Source organism: Mustela nigripes, chromosome 3 (genome assembly GCF_022355385.1).
Source record: "Mustela nigripes isolate SB6536 chromosome 3, MUSNIG.SB6536, whole genome shotgun sequence".
Taxonomy (NCBI): domain Eukaryota; kingdom Metazoa; phylum Chordata; class Mammalia; order Carnivora; family Mustelidae; genus Mustela; species Mustela nigripes.
Window position 1 is genome coordinate 131,539,722 of NC_081559.1, and position 23,895 is coordinate 131,563,616.

At 37.6% G+C, this 23,895-nt stretch overlaps 1 protein-coding gene across 3 annotated transcripts in view; it reads left to right on the forward strand.

The window, feature by feature from the left end:
- MTFR1 (mitochondrial fission regulator 1) overlaps window positions 1-23,521 on the forward strand; it is a 53,275-nt gene extending 29,754 nt beyond the window's left edge. For all 3 annotated transcript variants that reach the window (XM_059394655.1, XM_059394656.1, XM_059394657.1), the window contains 5 exons: window positions 1,546-1,661; window positions 18,099-18,331; window positions 20,198-20,462; window positions 21,015-21,183; window positions 21,999-23,521. In XM_059394655.1, coding sequence (XP_059250638.1) covers window positions 1,546-1,661; window positions 18,099-18,331; window positions 20,198-20,462; window positions 21,015-21,183; window positions 21,999-22,067 — 852 coding nt within the window. In that variant the 3' untranslated portion in view covers window positions 22,068-23,521. The remainder of the gene's footprint in view (window positions 1-1,545; window positions 1,662-18,098; window positions 18,332-20,197; window positions 20,463-21,014; window positions 21,184-21,998) is intronic.
- Window positions 23,522-23,895: the final 374 nt, after the last annotated feature.

Below are 23,895 nucleotides of genomic sequence, written 5' to 3' on the forward strand. Positions count from 1 at the left end.
CTTTTGACAGTGTACTTCCTGAGGAGTTTACTCCTTTTTTTTCCCCTTTCTTATGGCCACAGTTATTCCACTACATGCTTTAAAACATTTGTATTTTGAAAGGCTTTTCATCTTAATTCATTATCATTATTATTTTTTGTTTGTTTTTTGCCCAGGATTAGATTCTTGAATATTTACCCTTTTAAAGCTTACCCTTTTCCTGTTGCCTGTATCTTGTCCTCCCCAAAAGCCATAATTTAAGGCATTTTATAAAAAAGATTTTATTTGATAGACAGAGATCACAGGTAGGCAAAGAGGCAGGCAGAGAGAGAGAGGGGGAAGCAGGCTCCCTGCTGAGCAGAGAGCCTGATGCGGGACTCGATCCCAGGACCCTGAGATCATGACCTGAGCTGAAGGCAGAGAGCCCTTAACCCACTGAGCCACCCAGGCATTTTAAATACTTGATATTTTTAGTATGTTATTAAAATGTCAGTTTTCTAATGCTACTTTACTAGGTTGATAATGTTAGGTAGTTATTTCAGAATGCTGGTATGCTAGTGCATACCAGCAGCGAGTATGTTCAATTAAAATTTTATTCATAATATTAAAGACATTTTGATTTTTAACTCTTTCAGTATTAATGTGTTTGCAAGGTATATTTTGTCTTTGAGGAAAAAGCATTACATTTAAGTGTAGCTTCCAAAAGTTTGATCTGACAGTGACAGTATTAAAGGATTTAAACAGAGCATGGGTTACAGCAGAATTTTTTTTTTTTAATTTTGTTTGTTTATTTATTTGAGAGACAGCATGAAGCAAGGGGAAGGGGCAGAGGAAGAAGGAAAAACAGACTCCCTGCTGAGCAGGGAGGCCAACAGGGCTCTATCCAAGACCACGGGATCTTGACCTGAGCCAAAGGCAGATAGATGGTTAACCAACTGAGCCACCCAGGCGCCCCTTGAGAACATTTTTGATAAAAGCATTAATAAGTAAATCTCTTTGGCCTTTTTAACTTTTCTTCATTTACAAAGTCTGCATTGTCTCATTTATTTAAAGCTTACTGTTACTTATTTTTAGGAAGTATTAATCTGGTAACTTAATTTTAAAATTATATTCATTGGCATTGTACTTACAAAAAGACAAATTTAATTTAATTAAATTATCTTTCCTTTTTTTTAAAGTAAATTCAAGAACTTCAAGAATTTCAGAATATTCTCATTTTTGTGGTTAAGATTAACTAGGGGATTCTGTCTTAGTGCAATTAGTATTTTTTGTTTTTTACAGTTAATACTTTTATTTAAAAATTCATGATTTAAGGATTTTTAAAAAATATTTTTTCAGCATTTTAACAGCAGATCTATATAATACCCATTTTTATTATAATTCAGAGAATGTTATACATTCCTAGGCAACTGTATGACATAACTAATGGTCCATTTTGTGGGGACCTTCAATGTAAATATAGAAACTGTCCATGTGGTTGTAACACCAGAGCTGATGATTTTCTTTTAGGTGATTAAGTTTTATTCTGACATCTTGGTACCAAAGAACTTTCCTTATAACTTACAGCTTACCAGCCCTACAACAGAATGGAGCCCAAACCATCTAGGAGAAGATGCAGTGGTGTCTTTTGCTGATGTTGGATGGGTAGCCAAAGAAGAAGGAGAATGTTCAACAAGACAAAGGTTAGTCTGGAAGGCTATCAGCTGGGATGCAGTATTTATTATTTTAAAAGGTGATATATTTGCAGTATTTCCTTTTAGTAATTTGATCTCTGGTAACTAAGCCCATTGTTTTTCTTAAGCAGTCTTATTTTCTGTTCATTTTAAAGACTCAGTATTTATAGAGTTCCTAGAGATATATAACTGTCTTAAGTCTCTATGAATCATAGAATTGCCTGCCCTTCAGGAGTTTAATATTAAACGAAAAGGAACTATCATAAATGTGTTTAGGTAAGTAATTTTTATTTTGGGGGGGCAGAGGAACTTGTGATTCTTAGTAGGGAATTGGTATAATTACTGGAGAATGCTTCCTAAAAGTTAAGTCAAGATGAGTTTTGTTTCAAAGGACAGACTGTGTAAGAGTTAGATGCTTCCATTTATTTGAAAGAGTCTGAACGAATTATTGACTATGCTTCAGTCTAATGAACAGTCGTGCAGCATATTTCAACTCTTCATTCTTATTAGGCCTCAAAGATACAGAGATAAAACAAGACACTGATTTCTAGGAATATTTCTTGTGCTAGAGGAGATTAAAAAGGAAGTCAGTACTATAAAGTTAAGTAAATACAGAAGGTCCCTGTGGGATGAGAGAGGTTTGGCAAGGCTTCTCAGAGGAGAGGACAGTAAAGCTGAGGAAGGACAACCAGCAGAGGTAGGAAGGTTTCATGGAAGGGAGAACTAATTATGAGTGTCAAATACTAGGGTAGGTAAATTAAAAAAAACGAGCAAGTTTCAATTTTGTTTTGCAGTTGGAAGATTGTCATTGACTTTAGCAAGAGTAATTTCATTTGAATGGTTTTAGCTGGATAAAATAAGAATCAAGTAATCCAATAGCAAAGAAGGAATTTGATTTGAATGACAAGTAGAAGTGAGGACATAGCTATAGATGAACAGAGACCAGGTATTGCAGGATTAGCAGGTAAAGAGCCTTTCTTTTTAAAGATGTTCATTTTATTTTTTTAAACTTTTTATCTTGAGATAGTAATAGATTCTTCATATATAGTTGTAAGAAATTTTACAGAGACTTTTCTGTATTTCCTGTACTCTTTACCTATTTTTTTCCAGTACTCTTTACCTAATTTTTTTCCAGTGGCAGCATCCAGCAAAATTGGTACAATACCACAAGCAGGATTTGACATTGATAAAAGTCAATAAAGTTGCTATGAACATTGGTGAACCAGATTTTGAGTGAATATAAATTTTTATTTCTCTGGGATGAATGCCTGTAAGTGCAATTGGCGGATCATCTCAGTCAACTATAGTTGCATGTTTACGTTTTAAGAAACTGACAATTACATTCCTACTAGTAATGTGTGGCTTATCCAGGTCCAGCCTCACTAGTCTTTGGTGTTGTCATTCTTTTTTCCTTTCTTGCCAATCTGGTAGTTTTGAAGTTGTGTATATCATTGTGGTTTTCATTTGTGTTTTCTTAATGGCTAATGATGTTGAACATCTTTTCAAGAGTTTATCTGCCATCTTTATTATCCTTTTGGATACAGTGTTCTCTTCATGTCTTATCCCCATTTTCTAATTGGAGTTCACTCCAAGAGTTCTTTATTTATTTTAGATACGAGTCCTTGTCAGATACGTAGTTTGTAAACCTTTCTCCCACATATATGGGGACAAGTGAAAGCTTGTCTGTTCATCTACTTAATAGTCTTTCCCAAAGCGAAAGCTTTTAATTTTGCTAATGTCCAATTTAGCAATTTTTTTGTTTTATGGGTCATGCTTTTGCTGTCAGTGTAAGAACTGCAGTCTGCAGGTTCTCTCTCACTCTTTTTTAAAATCTGTCCTTCAATTATTAGACCAACCAAAAGAATGAGGAGGAATGATGGGAAGTTTTCCCTCCCAGACACCACCTTCTGTACAGCACGGGCCATTAATAGTATAAAGAGTAAACTACCATAAAGAATATTTATTTCCTGTGGAAAATTATTTTTCTTTTGAGTACAGATTGCAAGTTAGGTTAAGACAAATGAAAAGAAACAAAATGTTAACTTATTGAGAGAAACAGTCTATTTCCACTGCTTTTGGCAAATCTTAAACAGGGTCTGAAGAAAGCATTATGTGTTTGAAAAAAAATCACGGAGATGGTAAACTGGTGTTCCATGCCCCGCCCCCCTTTTTTTCTGTCTGAAATCATCACTGGTTAAAGACAGAAGCTACTTCATTTCTACAAAGGAATGCCATGAACTTTTAAGACAAGCGCTTTCACACTTCTGTGAACGATCAAAGTAAAAAAGGACATTGTCATAAGAGAAAAATAAAGACAACTAGAGAACTTTAAAGGCATTTAGCTACTCTGCTATCCTCAATCAGTGTTTTTATATATTCAGTGATATTAACAAAAATAGCATGGAGCCTAGGGTGATACAAGAAAATAGGCACATTATAATGACATGGTGAAGGGACAAATATTCCACTGTCACAGAGAACCTCACATTGCTTAATTTAGTTTAAGGGGTTATTTAAATTCACGGCCTTTTGGAAATTTAATGATATGTTGTGATTCATCTGAGCTTTTCAGGTGGCCCCAAGCTGGCCCCACCTTTTCTTTTTAAAAAATATTTCATTTATTTATTTGAGAGAGAGAGAGAGCTAGAGTGGGGTGAGGGGCAGAGGAAGAAGCAGGCTCCCTGCTGAGCAGGGAGCCCGAGATGGGACTCGATTCCAGGACCCTGGGATCATGACCTGAGCTGAAGGCAGATGCTTAACCCACTGAGCCACCCAGGTGCCCCAGTAAACAAATTTTCAATGTCCAGTTCATTTACTTCTTGAGGAGTCCTGAAGTAGCCAGTCTCTCCTCATGACTATCCCTGGAATTCACAGCAATCCAGAGTCTTTCTTTTCTGTCCTTTTGTTACTTTCAGTATGCCCCATCCAGTGAATTTGAGGCATATGTGTAAAACTTTCAATATTTTCCTGATTCTTCATTTGTTCTGGTAACATGTCTATATATCCCTGTCTTATAATGGAAGAAACCCTCATGAATGTGCCTTATGGCTTGAACTGATCCATTTTGCATGATTTCTTTCATTATCTGTTTCCGTGTAGGACAGGATTGGCATAGCCTGTCTGATTTCTCAGTTTTGTTGGGACAATAGTTCTGCTTTATGTTTAAGTGTGCTCCTTTGATTTATATTTTGTAGTTTTCTCCAGTGAAATCTGGGCCTGGAGATTTGTTTTTGGTGTATTTTAAAATTATGAATTCGTTTTTCTCCAGGTTACAGAACTGTTCTATCAGTTTCATTTGGGTGAAATCTTGGTTGTGCCTCTCAGGGAATTGGTCCATTTCATTTGAGTGGTCAGATTTATGTGTGTGGTATTATCCATAGCATTTCCTTATCCTGTTGATGTTTACAAGGTGTGTAGTTGTATCCTCGGTTTCATTCTTGATACTAGTTAATTTGTACCTTCTCTTTTTTTTTAACTTGTCAGTTCTTTTCATCTTTTCAAAGTTCATTCATCTTTTCAAAGAATCTCTTTTCATTTTTCTGTTTTCAATTTTGTTGATTTCTTCTATTTTCTTCTGGTTGTTTTGAGTTTGTTTTGCTCTTATTTTTCTAGGTTTTTAAAGTGGGAGCTTACTTTATTAATTTGAGGCTTTTCCTTTTTTCTAATACAGTAGTCCCCCCGTATCTGCAGTTTCACTTTCCACAATTTCAGTTACCTACAGTCAACTATGGTCTAGAAGCAGATGATCCTCCTTCTGACATATTGTCAGAATGTCAGTAACAGCATAATTCTGCATTAATTCTACATTTACCTCACTTCATCTTATCATGTAGGCATTTTATCATCTGTTACCACAATAAGGGTAAGTACAGTATAGTAAGACATTTTTTTTTAAAGTATTTTATTTGTTTATTTGACAGAGATCACAAGTAAGCAGAGAGGCAGGCAGGGGTGGGGGAAGCAAGCTCCCTGCTGAGCAGAAAGCTCAATCCCAGGACCCTGGGATCATGACCTGAGCCGAAGGCTGAGACTTTAACCCACTGAGCCACCCACATGCCTCACAATAAGACATTTTGAGCAAGATAACATTCATGTAACTTTTATTACAGCACATTGTTACAATTGTTCTGTTTTATTATTAGTTATTTTTACTGTTTTACTGTGTCTAACTTATTCAATTTTATCATTGATATACATGTATAGGCAAGAACATACTATATATAACATCCAGTACTCTCCAAAGTTTCAGGCTTACATGGAGGTCTTGGAACATATTTCCCCATGGATAAGGGGAGACTACTGTAAAACCATTTTAGTGCTATAAATCTCCCTTTCAGCATTGCTTTAGCTGCACCCTACAAGTTTCAGTATATTCAGTATATTTTTAAAAATCCGTTCATTGTATTTTCTTTTAAATTTCCCTTGAGATGTCTTCTTTGATCTATGAATAATTTTAAAGTTTGTTCGGTTTCCAGATACTTGGAAATTTTGCTGTTACTCCATTGTGGCCAGAGAACACATGCTGTATACTTCCGTTTTAGATTTGTTGAATTTTTATTTCGGTGGTCCCAGATATGGGCCATTTTTGTTTATATTCTCTGGTTACTTGAGAAAAAGAAGTATATTATGCATGGCATACCCTGTAAATGTCAAATAGATCCCGTTGTTGAATTTTTTTCTATCCTTCCTCATTGTTCTTACAGTTGTTGAAAAGGGGGTGTTTGTGGGTGTGTGTGTGTGTCTCTTTTCTGTTTTAATAGTTTTTGGTTTTTGAAAAAAGCATATTCTGAAGTGTGTTTGGTGAGTACACATTAGAAATGCTATGTCTTATCATTTCACTGTTATTTAATGTCCCTCTCTATTTCAGATCATTTTCTTTTTCTGTTTGTATACTTTCACCCTGTCTGTGTCATTACATTTGAAGCGAGTTTCTTGCAGACAGCATGCTGTTGGGTCATAATTTTTTTTTTTTTAAGATTTTATTTATTTATTTGACAGAGATCACAAGTAGATGGAGAGGCAGGCAGAGAGAGAGAGAGAGAGAGAGAGAGGGAAGTAGGCTACCTGCTGAGCAGAGAGCCCAATGTGGGACTCGATCACAGGACCCTGAGATATCAGGGTCATAATTTTTTAATCCACTCTTCCAATCTCTCTTTTAATTGGTATATATAAAAGCCATTTATGGGGGCGCTTGGGTGGCTCAGTGGGTTAAGCCTCTGCCTTTGGCTCAGGTCATGATCTCAGGGTCCTGGGATCGAGCCCCACATCGGGCTCTCTGCTCAGCAGGGAGCCTGCTTCCCTTCCTCTCTCTCTGCCTGCCTCTCTGCCTACTTGTGATCTCTCGCTGTCAAATAAATAAATAAAATCTTTAAAAAAAAAAGCCATTTATGTTTATGTAATTTTTATGTTAGAATATAAGTCTACTTTTTTTCTCTTCGGGTCCCTTTTTTTATACTTTTCTGTGGAGTACTTAAACATTTTTTTGGAATCCATTTTTGATTTATCTGTTTTTAAGTGTGTCTCCTTGTAAAGCTCTTTTGGTGGTTGATCTAAGTATTACATTGTATATACCTAACTTACCATGTTCTGCTGGTATTGTCATTTTACCAGTTGGTCTTCTCCTTTATGTCCCTGTGCCCTCCCATGTTTATAATTTTAGGTTTCCTGTGCAAACATTTAGAATCACATCATACAGTATATTTCCTTCAATAATCAAACATAATTTAGAAAACATAATTTAGAAAGAGAAGAAAATAAGTCTGTTTACCCACATTTGCTGTGTTTTTCTTTCTGACTGATCCGGTTTCTACTTATATTGCTTTCTTTCTGTTTAGAGAGCTCCTTCAGCTATTCTTTTAGGTTGGGTGTGCTTGCTCTTTTTTTTGTTTTTTAGTTTTTTTTTTTTTTCCCTTTCATTTGAGAATCCTTGATTTCCCCAATTTTGAGGGATATATTTGCTGGATATGAGGTTATGAGTTCACAGTTATTTTCTTTTAGCACTTGAAAAATGTGCCAGTTTCTGGAAGCCTTCATGTTCAGGTGAGAAGTCCTTTGTCATTCAAAGAGGTTTTCCCCTATAGGTAGGGTACCCTTTCTTTCTAGTTGCTTTAAAAATTTTTCCTTTGTCTTTGATTTTCAGAACTTTGAGTAAGGTGTTTCTTGGCATTTATTTCTTTGTGTTTATCCTGTTTGGGGTTCACTCAGTTTCTTGAATTTCCAGTTTATGTCTTTTGTCATTATTTCCGTAAATATTTTCTTTAAGTTGTCTGCCCCATTATTTCTTTTTCTTTCTTTCTTTCTTTTTTTTTTTTTAAGACTTTATTTATTTATTTGTCAGAGAGAGAGAGAGAACATGAGCAGGCAGAGTGGCAGGCAGAGGCAGAGAGAGAAGCAGGCTCCCCGCTGAGCAAGGAGCCCGATGTGGGACTGGATCCCTAGACTCTGGGATCATGACCCAAGCTGAAGGCAGCGGCTTAACCGACTGAGCCACCCAGGCGTCCCTGCCCATTATTTCTTTAAGTACTTTTTCAGCCTGGCCCCTTTTCTCCTTTTCTTCTGGGACCCTGATAAACCAAATATTAGATCTTTTATAGTCATACAGGTTACTGAGACTGTTCATTTTTTCCTAGTCTGTTTGCTCTTTGCTTTTCAAATTGGTTAATTTTTTCTTGTTCTGTCTCCAGATTCACTGATGCTTTCCTCTGTCTTCACCATTCTGTTTTTGATCCTATCCACTGTGTTTTTAGTTATTTTACTTTTTAGTTCTAAAATTGTTATTTGGTTCTCCTTTATATTTTCTTTTGCTTTGCTGAGACTGTTTGTTTCAGGAGACTGTTTGTTTCAGGAGTGCTGATAAGTGCTCATTGTAACCTTTTTATCATAGCTTCTTTATGTCATAGTTTAACATCTTTATCTTCTCAGAGTTGCCATCTGTTGTCTTTTTCATTCATTTTATGTTCTTTAGGTTTCTTTGTATATACAAAGAGTGATTTTTGATTGAAACCTAGATATTTTCTAGATCTAAACCTGTTCTACAGCTGTTTTTCACTAATAGCACTCTGGCTGGGAAAGAGTAGGTACCACCTTACTTCTGCCAGGTGGGAGTAGAAATCCAGGTTCCCCATTATGCCTCCATTCACCCCTGAGGGTGTTGTTGGGAGCTCCAGCTCTCCACAAGGCCTCTTGTGACACCATCCCAGCAGGCAGATGTGAGTGCCTCATTATTGCTGAATGGGGTATAATTTGAGGCTCCCCACATTATCTCCACTATACTATGAGGGGAGGATGCCCTTGTGACATTCCTTCTCCCTACTTTCTGTGACAGCATCCTGCAGAGTATGAGGTACCGCTTTTACAGCCTAGTAAGGATGGGAGTTAGCCTTTGTTGCATGATAAGGTGGGACCACAGTGCTTTCTGTGATGTTTGGAGTAGAGCAGTTATTTTATTACTATTTTTTAATTTTTTATTATTATTATTTTTTTAATTTTCAAAGATTTTATTTATTTATTTGACAGAGAGAGATCACAAATAGGCAAAGAGGCAGGCAGAGAGAGAGAGGAGGAAGCAGGCTCCCTGCTGAGCAGAGAGCCCTATGCAGGGCTCGATCCCAGGACCCTGGGATCATGACCTGAGCGGAAGGCAGAGGCTTTAACCCACTGAGCCACCCAGGTGCCTCTGTTACTATTATTTTAAAAGGTTTTATTAATTTATTAGAGAAAGAACACAAGTGGGAGGAAGAGGGAGAAGCAGACTCCCTTCTGAGTAGGGAACCTGATGCAGGGCTCAAGTCTAGAACCCTGGGATCATGACCTGAGCCAAAGGCAGACACTTAACTGAGTGACCCAGGTGCTCCTAGAGCAGTTATTTTTATATAGCTTTTATATAGCTATATATATATGCTTTTATATATATAGCTTTATAGCTTTTATATAGCTTTCTTTCTCTTGGGAGCCTACCCTTTTCTTGGTCCTTTGGCTGGGAGAGCAGGCTTTTGTTGGGCTTTTTTCCCCTGCATCTGCTGACATTTCTGGGTCACCCATTACTCCAGCAACCAGTCTGGGATATATGAAGCAAAAGAAAAAATTGGGGCACTCACTCCTACATTGTTTTTTTGAATCCCAAAGTCCCATTCATTCTTTCTTCCCAAGCTTTCAGTCATCTACATTTGTTTTATGTATAATGTCTAGGGGTTTTAGTTTTAGTTAGAGGAAGAATAGGGAAAACTAGTCTGCTCCATCCTCCCAGAAAGAGAAGTCTCTAAAGGACTTTTAACAAAAATGTCATGTTTGTAGAGGATATGACATGGGGTAGCTATTAATGGGGATTGTGATAATAGTAACTGAATTGGCATAATGGATCTGAATAATGGATTTGGCCTGTGATGTTGAAAATAATTGGCTAAAGGGTCTTTGAAAAGGTACCTGGAAGTACTGTAAGTAAAGGTAATCTGAACTTGAACACAATAAGAAAGAAACAGAGGAAACCCAGCTGGATTTGAATGGTGCTCTAGAGGGAGGGAGTTGCAAAGGTGGTGTAGTGCCGATGGCCATGGTTACAGGGTTAGTGATACGGCCTACATGATTAGGAAAATTGGACAGACTTTTTCTTTTGAGTATGGTGCTATATTATAGCCCTTTGTATTGATTTTTGACAAATTATAGATGGAAATTATGTAATAAAAAAATTTTTTTAGGGGCGCCTGGGTGGCTCAGTGGGTTAAAGCCTCTGCCTTTGGCTCAGGTCATGATCCCAGGGGCCTGGGATCGAGCCCCGCATCAGGCTCTCTGCTCATCGGGGAGCCCGCTTCCTCCTCTCTCTCTGCCTGCCTCTCTGCCTACTTGTGATCTGTCAAATAAATAATAAAAAAATTAAAAAAAATTTTTAAAGCATAACTTAAATCTTTTCTTTTAAAAAAAGATTTAATTTTTAGGTAATCTCTATACCGTGTGGGGCTTAAACTTACTACCCCAAGATCAAGAGTCATACGCTCCACCAACTGAGCCAACCTGTCCCTTGTAACTTAAATCTTAAAGACCATATGAATGAGAGTAGATTCAAGAACTTGTATATTTCAGTTTGGGTGTTTCTTTGCCTCTCATATTTGTATTTGTTTGAAAGCCAGAGCTATTCGAGATACTTGTTTCTTCTTTCTCCCTTCAAATTTATGTTAATGACATTTCTTTAAAAAATATTTTATTGATTTATTTGATCACAAGTAGGCAGAGAGGCAGGCAGAGAGAGAGGAGGAAGCGGGCTTCCCGCTGAGCAGAGAGCCCAATGCGGGGCTCGATCCCAGGACCCTGGGATCATGAGCTGAACCGAAAGTAGAGGCTTAACCCACTGAGCCACCCAGGCACCCCTGTTAATGACATTTCTATTAACCATTAAACTGTCACAGTATTTTCTCTGGGAAAATAGCTATATAAGAGCCCTTCATAGTTATTGTACAAATGATTTTTTTCAAATGCACAGAACTTGTTTTTTTTTTTCTTAATATTAGAAGAATTAATACTTGTGTTGAGGGGCACCTGGGTGGCTCAGTTGGTTAAGTGTCTGCCTTTGCCTTGGCTCATGATCCCAGGCTCCTGGGATAGAACCTGCATGGCATTGGGCTCCCTGCTCAGTGTGGAGCCTGCTTCTCCTTCCCCCTCTCCCTCTGCCTCTCCCCCTGTTGGTGCTCTGTCTCTCTCTGTCAGAGAAATAAAATCTTAAAAAAAAAAAAAAAAAACCTGTCTTGAGAATTTTAGAAGATAACATAAAAGAACTTATCACAACTTAGCACTGTAGCAGGCAGAGTAAAGGCCTCATTTTTTTCTCTTCTATACACATTTTCATTTCCCTTTGAATTAGCAGAATGGCCTCAGAATTGGAAAGAATTATAAGAAGCATTGAGATTCATTGAAAGGATCAATATAACTGACAGTCTTGTTTTAAGATAATCCATTTGGGGCGCCTGGGTGGCTCAGTGGGTTAAAGCCTCTGCCTTCGGCTCAGGTCATGATCCCAGGGTCCTGGGATCGAGCCCTGCATCAGGCTCTCTGCTCAGCAGGGAGCCTGCTTCCCTCTCTCACTCTCTGCCTGCCTCTCTATTTGTGATTTCTGTCTGTCAAATAAATAAATAAAATCTTAAAAAAATAATAATCCATTTGTTTTCTTTCATAATAGTAGCCTAAGGAGAATGTGTATCTTTAGATATGTACACAGCATAGCATTTGTATTATGTGTGATGAAATTTAAAGACTGTAATCTCTGTGGCTTCTTAGTAGACAACATATTGTCATCAAGTATTTGGTAGCTTTTGGAGTAGAAGAATATTATTTAAGGAATATTGGAATATTTCAAGTTCAATATCTGTTGTTTATATTAATCTAATTGTACCTTCTTGATTCTGAGTGCCACATACATATCAAAATGAGTATGCAGCAAATGCAAATTTATAGGTTCATAAGACTTGAAAGTATTAAAGGTAGCCCCTTTGCTTACCAGACTGATTATAATCTAATGACCAAGATGAACATATTTATAAAAATCTGCAATATAAGGATAGCAAAATGAGATTGAGGATTTGACCAAAGATATCCAGTTTAATTTTTCAAATTTCAGTGTGAGTATAGAATGGAATGCGTTGTTCAAGGAGTGTTGGGGAGGAACTCTGACCTCATAGAGGAGGACCTTGATTAAGATTCCAAAGGAGATGACTCATCATGCAAGCTGGCTGGTTTGCCACAGCTCCACAGATGTGAGGGTAGACCAGGAACCTTTGTAGACTGGAGCAAGACTGTTTCCTATTCACAGCATAGCAAAAAGCAGTTGTTACTCATTCCTATTTTAATTTTAATTAATTGACACTAGATGTTAATTGATAATATACATCAATAAGATGCTACAGTCAGTACTGCATTAAATACATGGATTTAATGTTATTAAATAATCACTTTTAGGAAGGTCCAGCTTTTAAAATGCCAAAATAGGAACAGAGTCTAAAACAGCTAATGAAATGGTCATCTGGGGGGCGCCTGGGTGGCTCAGTGGGTTGAGCCCCTGCCTTCGGCTCAGGTCATGATCTCAGGATCCTGGGATCGAGTCCTGCATCGGGCTCTCTGCTCGGCGGGGAGCTCTCTCTCTCTCTGCCTGCCTCTCTGTCTACTTGTGATCTCTCTCTGTCAAATAAATAAATAAAATCTTTAAAAAAAAAAAAAAAGAAATGGTCATCTGGGTCTGTAGCCTTACAAAAGTCCTGCCTTACTCCCCACTATAGATCCTTTAATGGATTACTTGCCTCTGGAAATAATTTCCTGGTTCAGTTGTCTATTTAACTACTTATGCACTTTGGAAAGAGACTTTGTTTTCAGGGAACTAAATTGCTGCTTTAACCCCCTCCCTGGGTCCCATTGACAAGAGAGTATATTTTTATCTTTCTGGGCTATTCTCTAAACTGAAAAGGTGTTGGAGAATTAGTAACAATCATCCTAGGAATATCATCTTTCATAGGGCAATGGCTAACTTAACATGAACTCAGATTTTGATGTTTCATTAACTGTGTGATAGAAAGGACTTCAGAGGTGCGTTATGTTTAATTTAGAATTTTCTTTGAAATGGTTAGCAAGCTTAAAAAGCCCTTCGTATTTATCTAAGTTGTACCCCCCAAAGTGGCTGCCCTTGATAATATCATTTAAGAAATAAGAGAGCTAGAAAACTCTTGTGCAGTGCTACTCTGAACAGGAGCTTGCCATAAGGCATTTGGGAGCCAAACTCAAAAAAGGTAGAAATCTCACCTATAGAAGAAGTTGGGGTACAGAAAATGGTTTTTAAGAGATAATCATGATTTGTCTTCTGCTTTTGGGACATCCATACTTGATCCTTCTTTTTGTTGTTTTTGTTTTATATTTGCTTTGTTTCTTTCACAGTTCTCAGAATTATACATAAGAATTTTAGAAAAGATCATTTTTCTTCATTTGTTTTTTTTTTTAAGATTTTATTTATTCATTTGACAGAGAGAAAGAGATCACAAGCAGGCAGAGAGAGAGGGGGAAGCAGGCTCCCTGCTGAGCAGAGAGCCCGATGTGGGGCTTGATCTGAGGACCCTGAGATCATGACCCGAGCCAAAGGCAGAGGCTTTAACCCACTGAGCCACCCAGGCGCCCCTCTTCATTTGGTTTAATTCTGCCTCTATATTGTAGCTTTTACTAGCCCTTTGAAGGATGGCAGAACACATTGGTTCTGAGAATGAATTATTTGTCAGATGTCTTATAGAACATGTCTGTGGGAAAGGGTGTATGCATTTTTAAAGGAAGGAACATGTCTGAGAATTTCATAAAATCTAAATATTTTCCATACACAAGAATATTGCACAACAGCATCTTGGCTTTTTTTGTTTTTGGTTCTTGCGCTCCTATAAATGTCAAATCTTTCTGTGGTTTTGAGAAGACATAATCATTTCAGGTTTACTTTCCTTTTTCAGCTTCTAAAAATCCACATTTAAAGTTCGACATTTACTGTAATTACTGTGTATGGTCATAACTATTAACATTTCACAAAGGAAATGAAAAGTCTTTATCATCAAATTTATAAAAATAGGATAGACCTAAAATACAGATGATTTGACACTGTTATTAAATTATTTTCCTAAAGGACTAAACTTTTTTCCTGTTATCCTGGCACACTTGTTTTCAAGATGAACAATAATGAGTGTTTTGTCCTTAATTTTCAGTAGAAAATCAAAATGAAAAACTGATCTGTAGGGGTTTTGGGGAGATGCAGTAACTTCTTTTTTTTTTTTTTAACATTGCAGTTGCTGTTCAGTATTCATTAATTCTCTCAATTCATTTTGGCAAGAAAATATTTTGAAGTAAGCTGTTCAAACATGATTTATAGTTGATTAGTTGATCTCTTAATCCAAATTGTCATATTATCTTGTTCTAATTCTGGATATTGAAGAGTAAATGTTCATGGGATTTGAACTTCAGCTTACTTGAATGGTAACTTTTTTTTTTTAAAGACTTTATTTATTTATTTGACAGCCAGAGATCACAAGTAGGCAGAGAGGCAGGCAGATAGAGAGAGAGATGGAAGCAGGCTCGCTGCTGAGCAGAGAGCCCGATGCAGGGCTCGATCCCAGGACCCTGAGATCATGACCTGAGCTGAAGGCAGAGGCTTTAACCCACTGAGCCACCCAGGCACCCCTGAATGGTAACATTTTTAAGACAAACTTAAAATCATTTAAAACTTTTGGATCCTGAAATGTGTATAATTTAAGTAGGAAAGTATTATCTACTAAAGTGAGAACTAGGGGGGCACTTGGCCGGCTCTGTTGGAAGAGCATGCAACTCTTGAACTTGGGGTCATGAGTTTGCACCCTTGTTGTATATCAAGATTACTTAAATAAAACTTAAAAAAAATAAAGTGACTACTAGTTTTTAAATAAGAAGTATTATAACATCGTTTTTTGATGAGTGACACTATAGATTCTGGGTCCAGAATTTATTTGCTGTTACAGTATAGACTTGAAGAAATTTCTGTGTTCATACGTAATAGGAAAACCTTCATTTTCCTATTACCAGATACAAAAATATTCATTCTTTTGGGTTCTTTTAAAAAAAAATTTTATTTATTTATTTGACAGATCACAAGTAGGCAGAGAGGCAGGTAGAGAGAGGGGAGGAAGCAGGCTCCCCACTGAGCAGAGAGCCCGACGGGGGGCTCGGGATCATGACCCTGGGATCATAACCCACTGAGCCACCCAGGCGCACCTTGGGTTCATTTTTTTAAAGCAAAGTGTGTGCATGCCCTTTTGCAAAGAAATAAATCTTTTAAAAAAATGACAGTGTCTTATTAAAATTTTATTGCAGGTGATTAGAGCACATGCATCTAATCTATAACTTATATAATGTGTAATCTTTCAAAGAACATACTAATGTATGTAATCAGAATATAGGTACTATTCATTAGAGAAGTCTTTACCATTGTTTAGTCTTCACCTGTTTCTTCCCAGTGTGGAGGTAAGCAGTGGAATGGTAATTAAAGCTTTGTAAGCCAGACCTACTTCTTTATCCCACAGATACCCAACTTAAAATTAATAAAGTCAGTCTTTTTTTAAAAAGATTTTATTTATTTATTTGACAGAGAGAGACAGCGAAAGAGGGAACACAAGCAAGGGGGAGTGGGAGAGGGCGAGGCAGGCTTCCTGATGCAATGCAGGGCTCGATCCCAGGGCCCTGGGATCATGACCTGAGCCGAAGGCTGATGCTTAACGACTGAGCCACCCAGACGCCCCTAAAGTTAGTATTTTTAAAGTTTCTTGCTAGTTAAGCTAAGGCTGGGGACAACTGAGATATTTAGTCTCCAGGTATTTTTATTTAATAATATTACGGAAAAAAAGTTTACAGGCATCCTCCATGTATGGTAAATTAATTAAGAGAGCATAAGCAAAATTAAATAATGAAGAAAAACTTCTGAATTCAGGGAATACCAAAAGCTAAAGGTCCAAGAATTCCTTCATTTAGAACACAAGGTAGAATGAAGAATTATAACACTTGTTAAGCAAAAATAAAATACCAATATCCAGGTAAAGGAAAATTAAAATAGAATTTAATGATGGTTTTATAACAGGATTAGGTTTGAGTACATGTAACAGAGAAGCCCCAAATAATGGTACCTTTTACAAGATAGAAGTTTATTTCTCAAATCAAAAATATCCAGAGTAGATAGTCTGAAATTGACAGTGGCTCTACAGTGTTCACAGGGACCCAGATAGGCTCTCTGCCGTCCTTAGCATTGGCTTCTATGCCCAGGTTAGCCTTTGGCTGTCTGGGACTCTCAAATCCAGTCATCACCTTGTACTCAAGACTCAGGAGCAAGGAATGGGGTGGGGCTAGAGATTAAAGGACTTTCTCACGGAGTCCTCTCCTGTCAACATCTGCCTGTATCTTGTTAGCTGGAACTCAGTCACATGACCACATGAAACTGAGGGAGCCTGGGATATGTTCATTAACTTGACTGTGGTGATTATTTCACAGTGTGTACTCAGATCATCATCTTGTACACCTTAGATAAATAAAATACAACTGTCAGTTTTACCTCAGTAAAGCTGGAAGAACAAAGGGCTTAAAGGCCTAGAAAACCCAGTTGTAGAAAAATAGGATGAAACAGCTGAGCGTATAAATTGATAGTTAAAAAGAAATCTAAATTTTATTCTCAGCCTCAGAAGACTTATATTTGGGGGCGCCTGGGTGACTCAGTGGGTTAAAGTCTCTGCCTTCAGCTCAGGTCATGATCTCAGGGTCCTGGGTCCTGGGATCGAGCCCCGCATTGGGCTCTGTGCTCAGTGGGAAGCCTGCTTCCTCCTCTCTCTCTCTGACTGCCTATCTGTCTACTTGTGGTCTCTGTCTCTCAAATAAATAAAATCTTTAAAAAAAAAAAAAGACCTATATTTGTAACTATGGAGCAGTGCATCGTAAAAAAAATTTTTTTTTTTTTTTTAAGATTTTGTTTATTTATTTGCTAGAGATCACAAGTAGGCAGAGAGGTAGGCAGAGAGAGAGAGAGGGAAGCAGGCCCCTGCCAAGCAGAGAGCCTGATGTGGGGCTCTATCCCTGGACCTTGAGATCATGACCTGAACCCAAGGCAAAGGCTTTAACCCACTGAGCCACTCAGGCGCCCCAGTAAAAAATTTCTTTAAACCCAGGTGAAAATAAGACTTGTGTATGTAGTTACTTCATGGGTTCAGTTCATTCTTGTCCCTCCTTTTTAGTTTCTGATGCTGTTTGGGCCATATTGTTACACTGTGTCTTGAAATTTGTTGTATTTTATCATACGTGGAAAACACTGACTTTGAAATGCAGAAGCCCAGATCCTGGCAAAAGGATATTGAATTACTCATTTGATTTTGTTGTCAAATGAAACCAGTAATTAGTTTACCTTTTTTTTTTTTTTTAAATTTTATTCATCTATCAGAGAGAGGGGAAGAGAGCGAGCACAGGCAGACAGAATGGCAGGCAGAGGCAGAGGGAGAAGCAGGCTCCCTGCCGAGCAAAGAGCCCGATGTGGGACTCGATCCCAGGACGCTGGGATCATGACCTGAGCCGAAGGCAGCTGCTTAACCAACTGAGCCACCCAGGCGTCCCTAGTTTACCATTTTTAGAACATTAAGTTCAAACCTACTCAAAATGTGGATTAGCAAAAACATTGTTGGAATCTGTGATACTCCTGATAGTGTAAGTTTGTGCATATTACATAGAAATTAAGAATGATTGCAGTAAGAAACCTGGCTTGGTATGTACCTGCATCAGGTTGATAAGTACTTTGTTGTTTTGAAACTTACAGGAGGGGATTTATGTAAGGTTAGTCTGAAAAGTATTTCTCAGATATCATGTTCTGATTAATTGGTAATGATCTTTATATTTCCTTACAAACCCTGTGATCTAGCGATCCTTTTTTCTTTCTTGCAGGACAGAGGTCAGATCCAGGCAACCTCTCCAGGATGACCTTCCCTTCTTTGAGAAGCCGCCAAGCAGGCAGTTTTCCTTACCAAACCTGTCTCCAGAAGATCCTCAACAGAAGACAGCACTAGCGAATGAGGAAGCATTGCAGAAGATCTGTGCCCTTGAAAATGAACTTGCTGCTCTCAGAGCTCAGATTGCCAAAATTGTGACCCTGCAAGAACAGCAAAATCTCATTACAGGTCTGTAAATCATACATTTAACCAGTGAACTGGAAATTAGGAGAATGCCACTAATTTTAAAATGTATTAGCAAGTAATAGCCATGGGGTTGTTAAAAAACCAAAGATCAGTCTTCTCCATGGTTTAGTCCAGGACCCAGTCAAGTTTAAGTGGTTTTGTTGGTTTGGTACAATTTTGATGCTATCAGAGAGAATGAATTTGGGAAAGTACTGAAATTCATACAGTTTAATTGCTGCTATGTGAATGCACTTGGGAAACTTTTGTCTGTGATAATGGCACCAATTTTATCAGCCGTGAAGTAATCTCAAAAGAGCCCTGACAGGGTTGAGTGCTGTTTACTTACCTGCATATTGTAAGGCAAGTCCTAGGCCTTTCTTCCTCCCTCTTATGCTCTAAAATGGGCCAGTAGTACCTATATGGTGGAGTTGTTATAGTAAATGTGGAAATTTTATACAATGCCTTTAGCACATGGTAGCTACTTAATAGTCATTTCTCTTCCTCTTGCCCAGAGTAGAAACTGAATTCAGGTCCTGTGACTCCTGGTTTAGTACTGTGTGCTTTTATTTGTGTGCATTGTTACTTTGGAGAAGAAACCATAGTTTTGAAATCCTAGCCCATTAACCCACTGGCAAGTAGTAGTTGTTTTCCCTAGTGGTGTTCCTGAGGCCTGGCTAGATTCAGAATTAGCCAATTCTAAAGGTTAAAGGATAAGGACAGTTACTCTGCTTCTGAGCCACTTATGCTCCTAGAGTTTAATGTAATCCAACACGGAAACCTCATCCAGCCTGTGTACTGCCAAGATAGAGAGCAGATGGACTCTGGGCACTGAGTGTTTAAGAAGTAATTGGTTACTTAAATGAAATTTGCATGTAACTTTTTGAAATCCAGAAGTCCTGCCTTTGCTTTTAACTTTTAAATTGCATTTCTCTTTTGCTTTACCTCCCTCTTCTGGCAGACTATGAAAACTGCTGTAGTGAGGCAGTTTGGAGATTTATGTTACTAAATGTTCTATTTACAGTCAAAAACCCTTGAGTAAAAATTTTACATTGAGCTCCCCCTAATTAATACAGTTCAACCAGTGAACAACTGTGTCCTCTAGTTATGCAGAAAGATGAATTTTTACATCCTTATTTTGGTGTCACTTTAACTCTTACCTTGGTTACTGTTTTGAAAAGTAATACTTTTTCTTCTTTCAGAAATTTGTTGAATAATAAGCCTTAAAACTTTAAATGCCCAGTAAGTCTTAAATATATATATTCCTAAAATGAATCACAAATTTACCAGTTTTTCCAAATACAGTAGTGAATTGTCAAACTATGTTGAAGATGTTTATACAGTGCACATTGTTTTATATTTTATCTAAAAGTAGTTAGAGAATGTGCAGTAGCCAGGCTTGAACATTTGAGATCACAAAAACACCCCTGTTAAGTGGAACTTTTCCATCTGGAGAGTTTGGGATTAAATGCAGGTATTCAAGATTCTAACCAAGTAAATGAAACTTCCTTTACTTCCTTAACTGAGGTTTCTTTCAAGCATATTGATTTCAGGTATACAAAAGTCCTTAACATAATTTTGCTGTTAAAAGAATTTCTTTCTTTTTAAAGGATTTTTTTTTTTTAAGATTTTTTATTTATTTGACAGACAGAGATCACAAGTAGGCAGAGAGGCAGGCAGAGAGAGAGAGAAGGAAGCAGGCTCCCCGCTAAGCAGAGAGCCTGACACGGGGCTTGATCCCAAGTTCCTGGGGTCATGACCTGAGCTGAAGGCAGAGGCTTTAACCCACTGAACCACCCAGGCGCCCCTGTTAAAAGTATTTTATTTGCCGGTTACCATCAAGATTAAATTGATTTTTCCTTATTTCTGTAGGTGACTTAGAGCCTGCCACATCTGTTACTACACCACCATCCTCTATTCCACCACCACCACCGCCGCCCCCACCTCCCCCACCCCTTCCCCCATCAGGACTCCACCAAAGTGCATCATCGGCTATTGACCTGATAAAAGAGCGAAGGGAGAAAAAAGCCTGTGCTGGGAAGACTTTGGTTAAGAGCAGTCCAAAGAAACCTGATATGCCAAATATGCTAGAGATCCTTAAAGATATGAACAGTGTAAAACTTCGGTCAGTAAAAAGGTGAGAATACATTTACCTTCTCTCACACTTTATTTTTGTTGTGTTTTGTAAAACAAAGTACTAGACTCCTTGAGAATTTTCTTTTATAACATGATTACCATGAATAGTTCTAGTTTTTAGTTTAAAAAAAATTCTTAGTTCTTATCTAAGAAATTAGCAAACATCTCTAGGTTACACTTTGTCTTTCCCCCATTGCATTTAAAGTTCTTTTATGTAAAGCCTTTGTTATTGTCCAGTGCTTCGTTCAGTAAAGCTGTGTTGTATATGCACTGTGGTGATCACTAGGCTTTGGGAGAAGAATGGAGCCTGAAGGGAGAGCACAGTGTGTGCTCTTGAGTTGAATTGAGTAGCTGTTCCTTGGGCATCTTTGTGTTCTTTAACTGAGCCTTAAATCTAGGGTTTCTGTCTCACTTCTCGCAATGTTTGTCAGTAACTTCACTGGGGATCTGTGATGCTAGAGACGTGCCATCAAGCATGTGCAGGCACACAGTGACTTCTCGGAAGGAGCCAGCATACTGAAATGTCCCCTTGGTTTCTGTTCACTTCCTTAAGGTCAGAACAGGATATAAAGCCCAAAACGGTGGATGCTACTGACCCAGCTGCCCTCATCGCAGAGGCTCTGAAAAAGAAATTTGCTTATCGATATCGAAGCGATAGTCAAGGTGAAATTGATAAAGGAATTCCCAAACCTGCATCAGACGCCACCTCAGAAACAGTGTTGGTGAGTATTAGGTCACCTCTTCCCTTGTACAGCATGGCAATTGACTCCATTACTGAGCCACCTGTATTTTGTGACATTGAGCTGTGGCCTTAGAATTCAGAAGGATGTGCTATGGGATTTAGCCCCTACCCACGAGTAGATTTAAGAGCGTAAAAAGGGAAGCAAAAGCCAACTCTTGGCTTCACTGCTTAGCATCACGAGTGTTAAATTTTCCATGCTGTGCTTGATTTCCATGTAAGCATAATGAAGCGAAATTCATTATACTAAAATTTATATCTTAGGACAGTATGTATGTTGTGGAGGAGAATTCAAAAAGTAAAGATCATTTTCCTTTAGGGGGCCTTGTGAAAGTAGTCTGAGGTGGGGGAGATTCAGCGTGGACCTTCCTTGCAGTATGTTTCATGTCATAGGGGAGATTGAGCAGATTTTATGGAAACTCAAATATTAATTTATACATTCCCTTTACTGTCATGTGGTATATGTGCTTGTCCATTCTAGAGAAGCAGGTATCTTAGAAATTCTAGCATCTTTGAAACTCTTTAGACATTGAGAAAAGGAAACCTTATACTTCATTCTTTTACTCAAAGAAGTAAAATTGGACTAAAGCTTATGGTCTTGCTAAGATGGTTATAGTTTTCTAGGAAATAATTTGCTTTCCTTGTTAATGTGTCATATTCAGTTCACGGTTTTACTGTTTTATTGCTTGGTTTTTCATGCAGAACCTACCCAGACTTTTGATCCATGATTAGGAGGGGAGTATATCATTACTTTTACCTGAACCAGTGTCTTTATACTTTTTTTTGTTTCTTTTCCAGTTTGGGCCACACATGTTGAAGTCTACAGGAAAAATGAAGGCTTTAATTGAAAATGTTTCAACTTCCTAATAGACAGTGAGCAGAGAAAAACTATCCTTGTTCCAGCTGTTGGTTTGTTAGGGCTGTTTGACAAGTAGAAATCAACACTATTTAGTAAATACTTGAATTTAGTATTCAGTGACATCCTGTAAGTCTAATTAGATTCAGCAATAACAAAAGCACTCTTAAGTTTGTGGGGGGTTTTTTGTTTTTTTGGGGGGGGTAAGATTAGTTCTGAAGTTTTCCATAACATGTATTCAGACATGTGTTTTTAATGTATAGTTGGGATGTTCAGGTTTCTACTCTTGAGAACAATTACATAGATTTCAGAAGAAAGGACATTTGTAGATGTTGAGTTTTTAATTTTTAACACTAATTTATATGTGCAGATATTTTATATGCATATATTTGGATATAAAATAGTATGTAGATTTTAATAATGATGTCAGTGAAGGTACTGTTACCATCATTAGTTGTCACTGATCATTTACTACTCAATGATGGAACACAGGTTGTTGGAGTGAAATATTTAGGATTGGAACCTTTTTGCCTTGAACGGGACTTTTTACCTTAGAATCTCTCATTTCCTTGGAGATGGGGTTCAAAGTAGGAACCAGATAATGTTCACTGCTGAAAATTCCATAATGCTTTCATTTAAAGGGAAGTCAGGGACTATGAAAGCTGCTTTCACTTTAGTGCTTTCCAGCACTGAGAAAGAAAATGTAGTTTTCATATAGTGAGAAATCAGATTATTGAATTAAATCTGTAACAGATGAAAACCACAATGTACCATCTTTTTTTTTTTTTTCCAGTTGAATAAATGGCATCATAAAGATAACTTGTTGCTGAGGTAATACATAATGGAAATGGCAATATAATGGAGTTTTAAGATTTTTAATATTGGTCAAATACCGTAGCTTTATAATGAAACCTTGAATAGGTGAAATAATTTCATATAAGTTTATCATTGGTCAGAGTGCTGTTCTGTTGAATTACATTATGCAGCAAACCTTAGGTGCTATTAGAAAGTGGAGAACAGCCTTTCTCATTGAGGGCTTCTGAGGAATTGCTATACCTGATCATTTGTGAATGCTTGATAATCTTTATGGTTTTCTGTATTTCTGTTAAACTCATAGTTAATGCCAGAATCTCTTACCACGAGTAAATATTTGGATTTACTTAAACCTAGTAAAAAGAAGTGAAGATAGGAAGAGGAGAATTTACTTTTAAGTTATTGAAAATATGTGCAGTGTTCTCAATATTAGCAAATGTTACTCAGCTTAAATTTGAACTGTGACTTATTTTACATATGTTGTTGATTACATTGTTTGATTTATAAATTCTGCCTTTAAAAAAATTCAGAAAATTTGCCTGAATTTCATATTTTGACCTCCTAAGAATTTGTATCAGTATTGAATTTTGGCCACTTCTCCAATTGAAGAAGTTACTGTTTTAAAATAAAGCAAACTTACGTTTTCCTTGGACCACAAGGCCTATATGTTATTTTTTAATGGGTAAGATTCTCTTATATCGTACATGCAGATTCTTTAGAATTTACTTTCTGCATTCTGAAGGTGGAAATCCATTGCCACTTACTCACCAGTCTCAGTTTCTCCCACTCAGCACAATGCCTTAAGTGAAAGATGATAAAAATAAAGTTTCTGGGGCACCTGGGTGGCTCAGTGGGTTAAAGCCTCTGCCTTCGGCTCGGGTCGTGGTCCCGGAGTCCTGGGATCGAGCCCCGCATCAGGCTCTCTGCTTGGCGGAGAGCCTGCTTCCTCCTCTCTCTCTCTGCCTGCCTCTCTGCCTACTTGTGATCTCTGTCTGTCAAATAAATAAATAAACAAAATCTTAAAAA